Source organism: Hydra vulgaris, chromosome 10 (assembly GCF_038396675.1).
Source record: "Hydra vulgaris chromosome 10, alternate assembly HydraT2T_AEP".
Taxonomy (NCBI): Eukaryota; Metazoa; Cnidaria; class Hydrozoa; order Anthoathecata; family Hydridae; genus Hydra; species Hydra vulgaris.
In genome coordinates, this window is record NC_088929.1 from 21,159,034 (window position 1) to 21,178,381 (window position 19,348).

A 19,348-nucleotide genomic window follows, 5' to 3' on the forward strand; every position below is an offset into this window, starting at 1 on the left:
CATAGTAGTAGGCTGGAAATAATATCAACAGAGTAGTAGACTGGAAAAATATCAATGAGCCTTTTTTACCTTATCATTACCTTTCATTACAAAAATGATAGTAAACATGTTGTTAACAAATCTGTTTGTTATTTTGAAGTTTATGAATTGCAGTTGTTTTTTAGGGCATAACCAAAATAGCCAAAGCTATCGTTACCTCATATGCTTTTTTTTAGCATTCTAAAACATACATTTGAAGGTTAGATTATTGATATATTTTATACCTTTTACTGTGCCAATGAGCCTTATATCATTTAAAGTGGATATGAGTATTTCATAATTTACACCTTTTTTATGCAAAGATACAGAAGCTGTTAAGAGTTGAGCAACCTACGTTAACAGATGCTGTTAACATTTTGAAACTTTACCAGAAGCAGTTAAAAGTTGAACAACATAGTTTATTTTTTGTATTTGATCTGTGAAAACTGAAGATTGTTGTTGAAAACAAAAGATTGTTAAGTTGATTATAGAAACATGAAAAATGTTTCTATAATCAACTTAAATCAAATTTTTAACATTTTAAAAATTTTCTTCAGTTAGTTTTTTCTCATGCTAACTATCAAAGCAGTTTTTGGAAGCATTATTATAGGCAGGTACTGTTTTTAGAATAGACCATTTGATGGTTGATCTTTTCTGTTGTTATTGTCAAGAGCTATTTTTACAAGCTTCATTGTCTCTAAGATTAGGTAAATCTTAAACCTACCTTAAATTCCCATTTCAAATTTTAAGCAACTGACAAAGTGATTTATTTGATGTGGTTGCAAGAGTTTTTGCAAGTGATTTATTTAATGTGATTGCAAGAGTTTTTGCAAGTGATTTATTTGATGTGGTTGCAAGAGTATTTGCAAGTGATTTATTTGATGTGGTTGCAAGAGTTTTTAAGTAAATCATAGTAGTTGATAATATCTTTATTTTAACTATTGATTAATTTAAATTTATTATCTTCACCAACATAATTTGTCATTTCTTGACAAACTTTAAAATTTAGGCCACAAGTAAAGCAATATTATTCAATAGATATAATAATTGTTTAAACTCAAGCTCTATCCTGTGTAGTTACAACCAAATCATTTTTCATAGATATTTGAAAACTTTTTTTATGCTGTTTCATAAACCATGAGATGTTTTATCAACCAATAACACTACATAAACCAAGAACAGTACATCAACTAACAACACTACATCCAATTTAATTGTGATATTAGTTTTATTATAGAGGTTTCTTCCAAATATCTTTGTTCTTATTAAATTAGTAACCTCATTGTTAAACTTTGTCGACATTGTGTTGTTTTCTGTTTTTTAATTAAAATCTTAATGCATGAAAAAAAAATTAGTTCTTTTTTTTTTTTTTTTTTTTTTTTTTTCTGAAATTTAAATTAAAAGAAAAAAAAAAAGAAAATAGTACTTTCAAAAAGTTGTTTTCTGTTTCAAATTTTTTTAAACCTATTTGTTTTAATGTTGTAATAATAGCATGAAACCCCATTTTTGGTAAACAGATTTTTGCTTGTTAATTAGTTTATAATTTGTTTAAATTTGTTTGTTAATTTTATTTTATGTTTAAATATAAATTTTATTAAGACTTTTTTTATATAATAGACAAAATTTAATAAGTGTTAGTGGTTGGAAAAGCTTCTGTTTTTTAAAATTTGATAATATTTTCTTATTTCAGTGCTAAATAGTTATCTTTTACATGGTTTTTAAAATATTCTGAAATCTGTGAAAGTAATCCAAATGATGAATATACTTTAAAAGATACCTCATTTTGAAGAATAATTTTTTACACAATCAAAGATGAAGGACAGATTATCTGAGCTGCGAACAGTAAGCCATTTTTTAAAAATATTAGATTGTTTTATATATATATATATATATATATATATATATATATATATATATATATATATATATATATATATATATATATATATATATATGTAATGAGTTTAAAGTAGTAATTGAACAATACAGGCCAAATGTAATTTCTGTGACTGAGACATGGTTTAAAAGTGATTCAGTTGCAAACATTGAAGGTTACCATCTGTACAGAAAAGACAGACCAGATGGATGAAAAGGCAGTGGTATTTGTTTATATATAGACAACTCATTAGACTCCTATGAACTAAATAATGCTGTTCTAAATCCCTGTAAACTAGAACAAGTGTGAGCTGTTGTTTATTTTGATAATGACAAGTTTTTACTTGGATGTATCTACAGACCAAATGATTTTTTGGATATGGCAGAATTTGATGTGGTTTTTGGGCTGGCACGCAAATATATAGACAAAAATAAGTTCAAAGACTTACTTATCATGGGCGACTTCAATTTCATACCAACTTTCCAGCTGTCAGATGAACAACTTGAGAATGCCTTAGATTTAATCTTTACAACTCAGTCAGCAAGTGTTAATGAAATAGATTCAAAATTTATTTTGGGAAATATAACCAGAGGCCATCTAATAATATGTTTCAGTTTCATCTTTTCTGATAAAGCAATCCATGACAATAAAAGTAAGCAAAGATTTATGTTTGCTAATTCCAATTTTGAACTAATATCTGATCTAATTTCAAATGTTGACTGGATACAATGCTTCAGTAACAAAAATGTACAAGAAATATTTGATGAACTGATTTTTTATACTGAAGTGGCATGTAATTATTTCACTCCAATTAAAAAGACATTAAAATATTTAAAAATCAAATCAAATCAGGCCTGGGTTAAATCTAGGTTAAAGTTTCTTATTAGAAGCAAACAAAATTTAAGATATAAAAACTGCTCATGTAAATGGAAAGACCCTGTTTTGAAATCTAAATACAAAATTGTTTGCAAAAATCTAGCAGACAAGATTAAAAAAGTGAGACAAAACTTTTAGCTTAATCTGGTAAAAAGAGCCATCAAGATTCCAAAGCTTCTCTACAGCTACATGATAATCAACAAGCAGTCATAGATACTATTAAAGCATTAAAGGTAGCAAATGGTAAAACCACTCAAAATTTAAAAGATATTGCTGATATCTTAAACAAAAATTTTCAAGCTGCATTTGTGAAAGAAGATGATAGTCCACTGCCTTCTTTTGATTTAAGAAATACTGAAATATTCATTATGACAAATGAAGATTTTACATATGAAAATGTCTATCTAAGATAGACATTTTCATATGTAAAATTTATAATATTTAAAAACTTAAAAGATAACAAATCAAGTTTTGTTGATAATTTATATTCAACTATTTTAAAGAATTGTGCATCAGCCTTTGCCATTCCACTTACATATATTTTTAAAGAATTGTTTAAAACCAGCAAACTGCCAGTGCAATTTAGATCAGCAAATATCACTCCTCTGTACAAAAAAGGCGAAGAAACCTTAGCAGGAAACTACCAACCGGTATCACTCACCTCAATCGCATATAAAAAAATGGAAGGTATAATCAGATGTAAACTTGAAACTTTTATATATAAGTTCAAACTAATAGTCAAGCAACAGCACGTTTTGTTAAAAATAAATCATGCTTAACGAATCTACTTGAAACACTTGATTTTATTTCAACTGTCTTAGAGAATGGTAAACCTGTTGATGTTATTTTTCGGATTTTGCCAGGACATTTGACATAGTGCCACATAAAAGATTGTTGCTTAAACTTACAGCTTATGGAGTATCTGGTCTGACAAACAATGGGTTGAAGCATTTTTAATAGAAGGAAAACAAAGAGTTGTGATAGGCAAAAATGTATCCTCTTGGGCAGAAATTACCAGTGGTGTGCCACAAGGGTCAGTAATTGGACCGCTCTTGTTTGTACTATTTATAAACGATTTGCCTGCAACTTTAAAAAATCTAACCAAGCTGTATGCAGATGACACCAAAATTTTGAATGAAATGCTTTCCAGTGCATCAAGGCTTTCTTTGCAATCAGATCTTGATTTAGCTTTTAAGTGGACTCAAGACTGGCTTGTGAAATTTAATATTTCAAAAAGTACGGTCATGCACTTTAGCCAGAATAACAAAAAATCACCCCTTTATATCAATGAACAAAAGTTAAACATAACAGAATCTGAAAGTGATCTTAAAGTAATCTTCTCAAGCAATCTGAAATGGAAAAATCCTGTAATAAAATGCGTAGGCAAAGCCAACTAAATGTTAGTTCGGATTAGAAATTACTTCGTTTGCTTAGATATTAGACTGCTGAGAATACTTTATACTTCTTTTGTACAACCACTGTTAGACTTTGCAGTACAAGTTTGGTCACCTATAAGAAATTGAGTTATTAGAAAGATTCCGATATTGTGCAACTTGATTAATACCATCACATAGAAAAATCAACAGTATAAGTATCGTCTAAAAGCTCTTGACATGACTACCTTGACAAAAAGAAGACAACGAGGAGATATGGTTCAACTTTTTAAATTCTTCAACGGTTTTAACAATTTGTAAACAATAAAAAAAATTAGTATTCAACAAACTCAAACGAAAGGTCACAGCTCTAAATATGTCAAAGAAATCACTAAGCAAGCATGTTGTGAAAACTATTTGTTTAATAGATCGACCAATTTATGGAATAGCTTGCCAAGCGAGTTGGTTAAAGCACAATTAGTTAACAGTTTTAAAGCAGGTCTTGATTGCTAGATGAACAGCAATCAAGCAAATCGGCTGTCATAGTGTTAATACTACACTCACTGGCTCACATCAGTTACAGCAATTACTAATACTAATATATATATATATATATATATATATATATATATATATATATATATATATATATATATATATTAATTAGTAAAAACACTTTTTCTTTCTTCCACACAGTGTTTCTCCATTAGTAGGTTCATCAGGAAGAATCTTCCTGATGAACCTACTGATGGAGAAACACTGTGCAGAAGAAAGAAAAAATTAGATGTTTTTACTAGAAATTATCAATAAAGAATTAGTTTTTTTACTAATTTATTATTGCTCTGTTCTTTAAGAACATTGAGCACTCTGTTTGTAGAATACACTAACATAATGTATATATATATATATATATATATATATATATATATATATATATATATATATATATATGTACAGAGAGAGAGAGGCATGGACAGGAATGGTGTGCGATCGAGCGCTATTGCTGACCACGTAAATAATTTTATTTTTTGACGACTTGACCATGAATATTTAGATGTGCAGATGATTTTTAAACATTTTAGAAATGCGCTGAAAAAAGAAATGTTAGCTAAACTTAAACTAGAAAGAAAATTTAAAAAAATAATAAATGAAAAAACAAAATAATTCCTTACAAAAAAGAAAATATATGAGCACTAAAATAAAACTCATAATACGCTAATTCGAAGTGAAGATTTCTTTTTCTTACGTTTTTAATTGCATTTAAAATAAATTACTTTAAAATTTATCTTTTAAAACGTTTTATTAAAGTTATGCAAAACCCTTTCACAAATTACTTCTAAATCTTGTTTAATGAATGAACAAATTTTATTTAAATTATTAAAAAGTGTTATATATTTTTTTAAATTGTATAAATATTTATTTTTTCCAAAAAGTTGCAACAAAAAAAAAAAAAAATTATTTAAAAAAATACTATAGTCTATTTAAAATAGTAATTTTTAATTGTTTCATGCTCTGATTAGTTAGTTAAGTTAAAAAAATAGTTAAATAATTTTTTGTAAAAATAGAAACAAAAAAATAAAGTAATTATATCATTCCATTGCAACGGAAGATTTAATTTAACTTATTCATAAATTAAAGTAACTTAAAAAGTTCTCTTTCAACCTTTCAATAATTTTTTTTATATGGGCATGTATTTTATATGATAAATTTAAATGTTTGAAACTATTTTTCCACATCTTATCTATAGAAAAAGATGGAAGAATAGTTTCAAACGTTTAAAGTCATCATAAAAAAATATATGCCTACATAAAAAAAAAATTAAGTATAACATAATTTGTTAATTTACACAAAATGCATTTATTTCAAACAAGCACTTTAGTTAATAATAGTTAAAAAATTTAAAAGTACCCTCATCAACAATTACTATAAACTTTTTGCTTTAGGTTTCATACTTTTCAATACATTAATATAAAAAAAAAAGAAAGTTGACACACAAGGAATAACTCAAATACTGTTTTTAAAATTATTAATACGGTTTATTGCTTCGTTATATTAAGCAAAAAAGTCATAAATCCAATTTATAATTAAGTATAAATTTTTTACTTGTTGTGTTACATCGATTATTGAGTTAAGCACTTAATAAAATCCAATAAGAAATAATTGTTAATTTATAAGTCATTTATAAAGCAAAATTAAACTGAAAAAAAGTTATTTCAAGAATGAAACAAGAAGTTAAGCAAATAAATCATTGTAGAATGAGAATAATATTCTTTTGACATAAACCTTTGACGCATTTTTCGGCTAAGTAGTTTTATTAGTATAGAGTTATACCTAGTTTCAAATCTATATATGGTATTAGAAGCTTTAGAAACTAATTTGACGCACCTCTCAACGCTCTGGGAATGAGAAGAATAATTAAGCTTTATTTTACTTTAAATGAATTTGTATATATTTCTTTTTATATATTTATTTTCTATTCTATAACTGCTTTTGTTTTTGAAAATAAAAATATTGTTACTTTCAAAAAACAAAAAACAAAAAATTATACCTAATTAAAACTTAATTTAAATAATACAGCCAATACATTTTTAAAAAAAGCTTTATATACAGCTGCCTGATAAATTATAAATAGTAAAACTAACTTTAAAAAGTTTACTTTTTTCTGAGAGTGAGTATTATCTCAAATCTGAGTGTTTTGATCTTCTCATCATCATTTTTAACTATCGTGAGAGAAAATTTGCAAGTATCAAACAGAAAACATTTTTTGGAATTTTTTTTTTTAATTCTTTTTATATCGCGAAACTTAAAAAGATTCAATTGATTAATAGTAAAAAATGGAATCTGAGGGGAATCTTGCAGTTTAAAAGATTTCTTTATTTGAAACCATGATGGAGCATAAATTTTAACAATATAATGGGTAAGCTTTTTCAAACTTGTTTTTGAAGAAATGTCTTGGGTGTATAAACAAAGTATAGAAAGAATCAACCATCGAGCATGATTTAGTGGACTTATTTTACAAATGCCTATTTGTCGTCTACTTTACCTAATCGAATACCTTTATAATATTTGTTAAGAAGCCTTTGATCATGACTTATATCTTTAAGTATTTTTTAATATCTCATCTGAAATATATCTTTTTGTGTTAGAAGTTTGAATTGCTTTAAACTCTACTTGAGGTTGTCTATGAATATCTTTAGAGTATCTATTCCCAATTGGTTCACTAAAGTTTTGTAGACCAGTTGTTTTTCCATCTAACTTTTTAAAAAGAGTTTTTAGTGGGAGTTGATTCTGATAAAGGCTACAAACTATTGTGTGAAGTTTCTTTTCTATCAACTCTTCTTGATTAACCACCAAGCCACTTCTGAACCTATGTTTGGTGCGGCATTGTCTAAAGAATAGCATGGATGCTCTCCAGGCTGTCATATTCTTCAAGTACACTAAATGTATCAAGAGCAAGAACACTCCCAGTAGCACCAATAATGGGTATTTTTCTCTGTGTAAAGTAGATCCTGTGAGGTTTGCCATGCTCATGTGTAAAAGTAAGGTGATGCTCTGCACTAATACATTTTATTATGAAATCTTTTCTTTCAGAATAATTTGCTTTTAAGTATATTTTTGTGTTCTTATCTATTTTTCCATCTTAACCAAATTAATGATGTCTCCCCTTCTGAGTCTTCATTTTCCAAATTTACTTTTACTTTTAACTTAACTCAGTCTAATTTAATCCATTAGAATAATATTGATGTCAGCTTCTGGTAACAATAGATGCTTGAAATCATGGAGTAAGGTGTTTCCAAGAGCTGCGTGGAGATTTGAAGAACATCCATCGCTGACCTGCTCCATAGTATGTCTTGGAAACTTTGAATGCTATAATCTGCCTGAGTTCTCTTACTTAGTTGCCATTCATTATGTTCCTTAAGTAAAAAGTATTCATGATCAGTGGTTTTTTTTATTAGTAAGAGTTAAATATATACCAAACAAATTAAAAATTTAAGGCAATGCAAATAAAAATACCTGAGGTTTTATTAAAAATACCTGAGGTTTTATTATTTCAGTTATACATTCTGGGGGATCTGGTAATGAACTTGAGAGCTCATTATTAGTGTTTGTGATGTGATATATTTCCCTCCTTCTGTTTAATCCTGTTTTTGTTTTTTAAAGCAGATGTATCTGCCAAAGACATCTGAGAGATCCTTTTGGTCCTGTTTTTAAATGCTGGTCTCATATATAAGCTCTTTCTTTATTGGAGTCTTTACTTCTTTTGGGCATATGCAAATGATATGTTCCATTTTGCATTTTTTATTTTTGCACTTGGCATAAATATTGTTACATTACACAATGTCCAATGAACAGCAACAAGCAGATATTTCAAAATTTTTATATAGTTTAGAATACAGGTTTTGTTTGATGTTTGCTCTAGCGTGTTTATGGTTTATGTTTTTTACAGATGCAAATAGATTTTTAGCTAATGTTTCAATAGACTTATTGTTATTAAAGGCAATCGTGGATTGACAAATAACCATATAGATGTCAGAACAATCTAGGAAGTAATAAAGTTGAATCAATTGTCTCTATGTGCTTGCTATTAAAGTAATAAACTATTTAAATTTTGCACAAAAAAATAATTTACTTGTTAATAATATTTATACAATTAGTGAAATGTGCTTATTGTTTACTTTAATCTATTTTAACTACATTTTATTGTTCTACAAAAATAAAATTTATAAAACATAAACCAGTTAAACATGTAAATCTAGTTGTATAGGCTCGGGCAAATTAAAAAGTACATTTTAACAAATATTTATTATCCATTTATTAATTATATTTTTTTAGCATTTTAAATAAGTTAAAAGCAGAAAAGAGACTTTACAAAAGACAACAAAACTACAAAGTTAAATATTATTTACAAACAAAATACAATACACACATGCTTTAAAAAATGAAGAAAAATAAGTTTCATAAAATAGCAAAAAATAATTTACAAAATATGCAAATCCACTAACTCCATCGAAGTTCTGCAAAAAAATATTGAGTTAAAACACTTAAGTTTCTTATAAAAATCCAACTTTATATTGTTTAGCGGCACTTACATACCATAATTGACCTACCCTAATATATATATATATATATATATATATATATATATATATATATATATATATATATATATATATATATATATATATATATATATAAATATATATATATATATATATATATATATATATAAAAATCCAACTTTATATTGTTTAGCGGCACTTACATACCATAATTGACCTACCCTAATATATATATATATATATATATATATATATATATATATATATATATATATATATATATATATATATATATATATATATATATATATATATAATATATATATATATATATATATATATATATATATATATATATATATACATACATATACATATAAATATTTTTTCATATGACATTTGAATTTGCAAAATGTATTTAATAATGTAATTATCTAATGAAAAGTAAATAGTATAAAGTTTGTTTAGAAGATAATATTGTTGCTCATGTTTAACCATGTGACACACAGGTTTAACCAGGATAATTTCAAGTCCTAGTGCTACTATTTTATATTGGTCAATAAGCAAATATTATTTTTTTGCCAGAAAAATCTCTCATAAACTATAAGACTCTTATTCCACCTTAATATATTATTTTACTAGAAATGAAATTACTTGTAAACAATAAAAGTTTGCACAAAGCGTCAAAGTTGTTTTATTAACACAAGTGAAGTGAGTACCATTTTGTAAAAAGTATATTGGCCTTCATCAAGATAATCATACTGTTTGTAACAGAGCACACGTTTTTTTGTATTTCTAGGGCCGCCCTAAATCTTTTTTTTTGTATTTCTAGGGCCATCCTAAAACTTTTTTTTTCTAATTTAAATGTTCTTGTTTCTTTCCAAGAATTTGCACTTTATTCACAAAAAGTTTTATGAAAAGTTAATGCAGATTGATAACGCTTCTTTATGTCAATGCGTTTTGATATTTATGCATATGTGTTTACCTCAGGCTTGGTCAGAAGCAAATGCAATAGCACTCTATTCCTGATCATACATATAAGAAGCCTTGTTTTAAATAAAAAATGCCCAAATGCATTAGGTGGGTTATAGCCGGTACCTGTCTACACACCTGTGTAAGTCAGTTTACACAGGCAAAATAAAGCTCACGCATATTATAAACTTTTTAGTAAAAAAATGTTAAATATACTGATATTTTTTGTTTATAACTATTAACATTATACAATTTTAAATAGATAAAATAAACTTTAAAAACTTCTTAAAAAACTTCAAACTTCAAATTTAAAACTGCTTTTTTTTTTTTAATCAAAAAATGAAAAAAATAAAATTTAGCATGTGCTTACAAGAAAATTTTATTTGATTGTTATGCAATATTATGTTGCAAAAAATAAAAAAAACAAAATCAATTAGTTTTTTTAAACAGTGATAGTTATTCCATATAACTCATCCATATTACGTTATGAGTTAAATAATAAGTATGTTAAAATGCAGGCATAATATATGCATACTTTGTAAAAAAAAATATGTTCAAGTTTAATAAGTTTGCTTGAGAGTAAAGAAACAAATCAAAACAAAAAACTGTAAACAAAAAAAAAGATACACACACAAAATGAAGCGCATACAAATAGCTCTAAGCGAAAACAAAAATTGCAATGTAACTTTGGAAAACTATAATCTTAACTTTACAAGTATTCTACTTAATAAAAAGCTAAATTACTTAAATCTTTTTTAATGTTGTTTTTCCTCTTGTTATTATAGTGCTTGTCAAAATTTTCATATTCAATAACATTTTTATGAACAAAGAAGAAAAATCAACAAATTATTACAATAATACGTAGAAGTACGATCAATAATTTTAATAAAATGATATTATATTGTGTAACAGTATTTTTATGATTAAAGTATTATATTTTAATAATTTTATGCATTTGTTTAAATAACTAAATTATAAAATAAATACAAAAATTAATTAAAAGATAACGTTAAGATAAAATAGAAATATTTTTTTAGATGCTTGTTTTTTTGCCTTTTTATGGCTAAAAAAACAAATACTGTTCCTGAATGAAGAAGACACAAAATAAAAATTCAGTTGAAATATCATAAATTATTATCAAAAAATGATAAAAAAATAATAATTTAAATTTCTAGAAAATTTCTAATCTGGTGGCTCATGGTCAGTGTCTTCTCGTGGAAGTGTGGATGTACAAGGAGTGGTCGCACGTCTTGTACATCCACACTTAAAGTAATTTTTTTATACTACTTGACCACGTTTTTATATAGTAAGCGTTTTAAGAATTTGCGGCAAAAAGCTATAAGAAACTAGAGAATAAATCAGCTATACTCGAAGAAAAGAAACAAAGACTATACGAAATAGAAAATCTAAATAAACTATGTTAAACAAAAAAATTATTTATAAAAAAAAGAAAATTGTTGTCAAAAAAATAATATACCTAAATATTTACTGTTTAATTACTGTTTTCTTATTTTTAGAGCGTTTTTTATTTTCCACTACTAAAATTGATACAAGTCGAAGAAAAAAGTGAATAAGAATATAACGAAAATAAAAATATTTTTTGATTTACATTTTTTTGCAACTTTTTTCAGTCAGTATATAAAGGAAATACTTCATAAATTGGGCTAGAAACATGGACAGTTTTTAAATTTGTTTTTCAAATGTATTTGTTAAACTTTACTGTTTTTATTAATGGACAGGAAAGTGAGAAAACTAATTGCTATTTATTTGTGAAAAATTTAATTTTTTTTTAACAAGTTTTTTATGTAAAAAAATGAAACGATACTGCAAAATCTTGTGGGTTAGTGCATTATTAATTTACTGAACTTTCTTAACAAAATTTTCAGGAGCTTATTTAAAACTTTTGTTTAAGTTTTTAAATACATTTTTTTAAACAGAGAAATTGTTATGTTCATTATCTCTAGTAACTTGTATTAACATTGGAAATTGGGCAATATAAAAGAAACATTTTCATACATGCATCAAATGTGGTAAATACATTTATTAAAGAAGTTATTCTTTTATTTAACTTATTCTGTCATTAACAAAATTTTTTAATCAAATAATATTTTTTACAAATAAATAACAATTTATTTTCTTATTTTCCTATTATATATGAGAATAAGTATTGAGAAAAAGTGTCAAATATAGCAAAAACTTTTTTTAAAAGCGAAAAAACATATAAACGAATAAATGTAATAAACAGAGTTGTTACGACATAATATGTCTGGCAGATCTGTCGACATATTTTCAGACATATTTTCTGCCGACATAAAATATGTCCCACATATTTTCGATTGACATATTTTGACATAGTTTTATGTCTGAATTATTTTCTGCTGACATAAAATATGTCAGACATATTTTCCATTGACATATTTTGACATAATTTTATGTCTGAATTATTTTCTGCTGACATAAAAATGTCAGACATATTTTCTATCGACATATTTTGACATAATTTTATGTCTGAATTATTTTCTGCTGACATAAAATATGTCAGACATATTTTCTGTCGACATATTTTAATATAATTTTATGCCTGAATTATTTTCTGCTGACATAAAATATGTCAGACATATTTTCTGTCGACATATTTTGACATAATTTTATGTCTGAATTATTTTCTGCTGACATAAAATATGTCAGACATATTTTCTGTCGACATATTTTGACATAATTTTATGTCTGAATTATTTTCTGCTGACATAAAATATGTCAGACATATTTTTTGTCGACATATTTTGACATAATTTTATGTCTGAATTATTTTCTGCTGACATAAAATATGTCAGACATATTTTCTATCGACATATTTTGACATATTTTTATGTCTGAATTATTTTCTGCTGACATAAAATATGTAAGATATATTTTCTATGGACATATTTTGACATAATTTTATATCTGAATTATTTGCTGTTTGATATTCTTGAAGAAAAAATCAATCTAACAAATTTATTGCGCATTTCAACTTAATTTACAGAGTTAAGTAAAAATAGTTTAACAAATTTGTTGCTTTTTTGCAATCAATTATAATTGAAGGTCAATAAAAAAAATTTTTTTTTTTTGGTGCCGAGCAAACAATTTGTTTTTTGGGTTGCATTTCACATTTTGATTTCAAATATGCAACTCATTTTTTACCATCACGTCAAGTTGTAAAGATATTTGGGTTCAGATCTTTAATATTTGGGGTAAAGTCCCTAATATTGTCAGAAAAAAAGTTGTTCAAAAGTATGTCAACTTGGGTGTCAAAAAAAGCGTATTTTAGAAGATAGTATAGAGATTTTAGAAAATATAAAAATTTTTCCTTAAATTTTTTTGGCAAATAAATTATTTGAAAAAATGCTAAAGACTCTTAAAAAAATGTCAACAAAATGTTTTTCAGCAATAATACAAAAAATACTATTTTTATAACAAACGAATAACATCTTTAAAATCTCTATGAAAATACGCTTCTTTTGAGACTTAGGTTGACATACTTTTGAACAACTTTTTTTTCGACAATATTAGGGACTTTACCCCAAATACCCCTAATTTTAATAGTATTTGATAGTATTAATTAGTATGGATTAGTATTGGCGATTTCCCTTATTAGAATGTAAAAACCATCTCAAGCTGAGTTTTTATTACTGAAAATGGTTTTTATTAATATGACTAAACTTAAAATTATTCTCTTAATTAAGATAATATTTAAAAAAAAACATTTTTAGTTATTTTTAACTAATAGTTGATTCATTCAATAAATTATTCTCCATTTTTGACTTTAAATCATAAGGAAAACGAAAAAAAAATTATTATTCCAATATATATTTCACTCAAAACATTTTATGCAAGTTTATGGCAGTTAATTATGCTGTTATAATGCAATTGTCAATTATTTTTTTGTTAAATAAATCATAACTATTATAACTAAAAGTATATTATTCGTAATTAGTTATAAATTATTACCGGTTAGTCTTCTTAATATGAATTTAATGAGCTGAATATAACTTTTGTGAAATATTTCAAATTCTTCAGCTTAAATGAATTTAATTTGGCACGAATTTTTTGAAATTCTGTGAACCGTTTTTTTGAAATCTTTTGAATTCAATTTTTCATAATGAAATCTATTTCAGGATCAACTAATAATTAAAAATAACTGTAAAAGTTTTTTTTTTTTATTATTATTTTAATCAAAGAAATATTTTAAGTTTAGTCATACTAATAAAAACCACTTTCAGTAATAAAAACTCAGCTTGAGATGGTTTTTACATTCTAATAAGGGAAAGTGCCAATACTAATCAATACTATCAAATACTATCAAATGATGCCTCAATACTAGTCAATATTAGTCAATACTATCAATGTCAATATTAGTCATAATCAATAAATAAGTCATAATCAATAAATAAGTCAATAAATGCCAATATTAGTCAATACTATCAAATGATACATCGCTAAAAAGGGCAGAAAAAGACCTTTATGAAACAACGGATGTTTGCTTATAGGGTTTAAAGTAAAAGTTTTATGAAGCATAATTGATTGCAAAGGCATAAAATTATGTCAAAATATGTCGACAGAAAATATGTCTGACATATTTTATGTCAGCAGAAAATAATTCAGTCATAAAATTATGTCAAAATATGTCGATAGAAAATATGTCTGACATATTTTATGTCAGCAGAAAATAATTCAGACATAAAATTATGTCAAAATATGTCGATAGAAAATATGTCTGACATATTTTATGTCAGCAAAAAATAATTCAGACATAAAATTATGTTAAAATATGTTGACAGAAAATATGTCTGACATATTTTATGTCAGCAGAAAATAATTCATACATAAAATTATGTCAAAATATGTCGACAGAAATTATGTCTGACATATTTTATGTCAGCAGAAAATAATTCATACATAAAATTATGTCAAAATATGTCGACAGAAATTATGTCTGACATATTTTATGTCAGCATAAAATAATTCAGACATAAAATTATGTCAAATTATGTCGACAGAAAATATGTCTGACATATTTTATGTCAGCAGAAAATAATTCAGACATAAAATTATGTCAAAATATGTCGATAGAAAATATGTCTGACATATTTTATGTCAGCAGAAAATAATTCAGACATAAAATTATGTCAAAATATGTCGATAGAAAATATGTGGGACATATTTTATGTCGGCAGAAAATATGTCTCAGACATATTTGACAGATAACAACCCTGGTAATAAACAGATAAACATAAAAAAAAAAATCAACAAATTTTTTTGTACATAGCATTTTAGTTTCTTAATTATATGGACTGATATCGTGATAATTATATGGGGTTATAATTGTGAATAAATTGCATATCAAAACTTTCAATTGTTGTTAAATTGTTTTAAAAGATTTTTTTTTCAACAATGACTCTAAAAAAAAAGAATTAAAAATTTTATAAAAAAAACTTTTTTTTTAATTTACTTTTTTTAATTAATAAATTTTCTGATTTATTTAATTAAACTTGATATTTCATTACAATTTTGTTTCCTTATTTAAGAATTGCTTTTTTTTTTTAGTAAAAAAGTTTAGCTTAATAAGTTGCCAAGAATTATTGAAACGCTTTATAAGTTAAAAGATGTGAACTGCCGTGGTCAGTTAGTCTAAAAAATTACTTTAAACAAGAGTGAACAAGGCGTGTGAACGCACGCGCTTCCCGGCAAGGCTTGATATATATAAATATGTATATAAGTATAAATATATATATATATATATATATATATATATATATATATATATATATATATATATATATATATATATATATATATATATATATATATATATATATATATATATATATATTTAAGTATAAATATATATATATATATATATACATATATATATATATATATATATATATATATATATATATGTATATATATATATATATACATATATATATATGAATATATATATATATATATATATACACACACATATACAGGCTTGGACGGGAATGGCGTGCGATCACGCGCTTGGTTTGACCACGCATATTATATATATTTTTGAAAATATAACCACGGTTGCTTTTAAGTTTTAGAAATGAGTCGATAAAAAACTGTTTAAAATAGCGTTAGAAATTACTTTTTATTGTATTTCAAGTTGATCGTTGATCTTTTTAAAAACTTTTATATTACGTGAAGATTTTTAAATACTATTACTATTTTTTTAAACAATAATAATAAAATACGCTATATAAAACATTTTTAAATAAATCGATTAGTTACTTGCAATGATTCTTAAAAGTGGACACTTTGTATTTAAAATATCCAAGAATGTTATTTGAATTTTTTTTTTATTGTATAAGAAGTCGACAAAAATAGACGTCACGCTCAGTTGAACTAATAGGTAGAAGTTAGAAATTATTTGCACTCTCGCGCAGTGATTTTAAAAGTATTATAGTGTTTTATTTTTTAATGAAAATATCCGCGGAAGAGAGTTAATGATCTTTTACTCCATTGATTCAAGGCGAACCCCCCTGCGTTTATTTAGGTATATATTGAGGGCACTATTTAAAATATCATCTCGTTCTTCTGCGGTAAAATTTGGATCATTCCTGGCTATCAATATTGCGTCTTCCATTGTCTGGTTGCTCATTTTTAAACGACGATCACTTAGTATCAGGGTTAGTATACTGAAAATCTGTTCCACAGACGAGTTTGAGCAAGAAATGCACATTATTAGTTCAACAAGAAGAAGAAGGTTTGGGAAAGTTTTTCAATAATAAACAAAAATTTTCTCCTATAGCAGCGCCGTTGTAACTCCTTTATACTCTGTGTTTATTAATAATTTAAAAGCATTCCATTCAGAGAGAACCATTTCAACTTTTAATCCTGCGTATTCTAAAGGAATTTTAAATTCCCTTATTAATAAAGAGATGCTAGCATCGCCGTACATATTGTCTGCTGTCCAAAATTGGGGATCAAAGCAACTCATTGATTCAAAGACCGTGTTTGACAACAAACTAAATCTATCGTCTATTAATGGTTTAATGATGTTGACTGCAGTTTTTCTAACTTCTATAGCAGCATTAATACTATCAAAGTTAATGTTAGTCATATCGTAAAGCTCAATGTCAACAAATTCTGCATTTGTTTTTTTTAACTCGTGGCCATCTTTAAAATAAGAAGAAACAAGAGTAGTTGTATCATCTTTGTACTTGATTCTAAATTTTAGTAAATATGAATCAAGTATATCGTCTATTGTTTCATTACTTAATTCAACCAAGTAATCCTTAGTTAGATCTATGGCTGGTTTTACCTCGTGCACCATCAACGTTTTTTTTTCGAAAACTAATGATAACGGGCTCAATTTCTCTAAGACGTCTAAGTAACCGCAAAACATGCATAACAGTCGGTAGTCATGCAAACGTTTGGAGATTTCGAAAAGTTTAGCGCGCATTTCTGCTGTGGTATTGCGATTGACAAGTGCGTTGTCAAAGCCTACAATAATTGCAGGCCAGTTATGTACCAATCTTGTCAATCCTCGTCTTGCTGCTTTTTTAACTTCACTTTTTAATTTTCCAGAATTGCGAAATAAATGGAATATGGTAGTATAAAATTGATCACAATCTCTATATTAAACAATATTTCTTGCACTATCTTTAATTGCCAGTTCCAAACGGTGGTTCACGCAGTGCATTTTAACTAGCCATGTTCTGTTGTTTTTCATTTGAGTTAAGACCCCATTATACATGCCTAAGTTAATGCTAGCTCCGTCAGAAGTAGCGCTGACAAGTTTATTTTTATATGTATCTGCAGTTAAAGGAATATTTTCTGATTCATTAAAAATGCTGTCAATAGCCTTTTTAATGGTATTTGCGTTCACACCACCCAAACTGTTCATCTCGAGTAAAGATACTACAAGATAAGCAGGTATGCCATCTCGTTCAACACGAACAAGAACCAACTCTTTCTCATCCTTTGTTTTTCGTGCTTGATAGCCATCAGAAAGTATGGAGAAAAAGTTTTTCTCTTTAACAATTTTAGCAATATTTTCTTTAATAGCATTAGCAATGCAGGAGATAAATTGACGTGCTAAATATAAATGAAAATTAATTTGATCTTTGTTAATTTCTTAAATAATATCAAATTAATTTAAAAAATGAATTACCTGCTCGATTGTGGCCTTTTCCTTCTACAAGTTGCACACCATTAAGTCTTTGGCATTTGATAAGTACTTCAAAATAACTATGGGCATGCTTGGTTTTAAAGCCATTTCGTATGCTGTTTTTATCATCTTAAAATACGCTTCACGAATGTTTTGCTTATTATATAAAGAGTTCTGGTTATCTGGATTTATAATGTGGCCTATTCCAGTTTCTTCAGTTGGGTTTCTCTTATCGATTTCCAGCGCCAGTTTATGGATATGACCTTCAAGATGACGATCAACCTATTTTAAAAATCAAAATTTAAAAATTAAAAACTTAATAAAAGACAAATTTATAAATTATCGCGGGAAAAATATTGTACTAAATATTTCTGAATAAAGTAAGTAAAAGCTTAGTTGAAATTATTTACTGTATTTGCAAATTCAAATGAGCTTTTAATTTTAATCTTACCTGATGTTTTGTTACCACACTAGTTCCCTCAATAAACGCCTGCAAAGAACCAACCATTACTCCTCTAACTGAACGATCACTTAAAATAGCAAACTTGTTTCTTGCGCAAACCTTACACCATTTTTTGATAACTAATCCGTTTTCTTCAGTGTAACCGATAAATTCCTCTTTCCCCCACAACAGAAATGTTTTTAAGCTCTTTGATATTGGCTTATTAAATTTAATTATTTTTGCCGCCGATGCCATTTTTAAAACCTTCAATACTTAAACTTATATTTAATTTTTAATCTGTACAAATCTTCCACTCGCTGCGAAACGCTTTAATAACCTAATTTCTTTTGTTTATGAAATTATAACATTGCATTGTAATAATGTAATAATTGAAAGAATTCGCTTAGTAAGAACTATTTCTAATTGCTTTTTTTTTTTATTAATCATTGCTTGAAACGATTGAAAATTACTATTTTAAAAAGACTTTAAAATAGATTTAGTTATTAAATATTTGGTATATATATATATATATATATATATATATATATATAT

The 19,348-nt window shown here is 26.0% G+C and overlaps 2 protein-coding genes across 2 annotated transcripts in view; one reads left to right on the forward strand and one right to left on the reverse strand.

The window, feature by feature from the left end:
* Positions 1–1,711: 1,711 nt before the first annotated feature.
* The window catches only part of LOC136085838 (syntaxin-1A-like), a 50,650-nt gene continuing 33,013 nt past the window's right edge, over positions 1,712–19,348 (forward strand). The window contains exon 1 of the mRNA XM_065807483.1: positions 1,712–1,860. Within this exon, the coding sequence (XP_065663555.1) occupies positions 1,831–1,860 (30 nt within the window). The 5' untranslated portion in view covers positions 1,712–1,830. The remainder of the gene's footprint in view (positions 1,861–19,348) is intronic.
* On the reverse strand, positions 18,258–18,909 carry LOC136086528 (uncharacterized). Its single transcript, XM_065808794.1, has 2 exons — positions 18,806–18,909; positions 18,258–18,636 (listed from the first exon to the last, which is right to left on the reverse strand). The coding sequence occupies exons 1-2, from the start codon at positions 18,860–18,862 to the stop codon at positions 18,382–18,384; spliced, it is 312 nt and encodes a 103-aa protein (XP_065664866.1). The 5' UTR covers positions 18,863–18,909; the 3' UTR covers positions 18,258–18,381.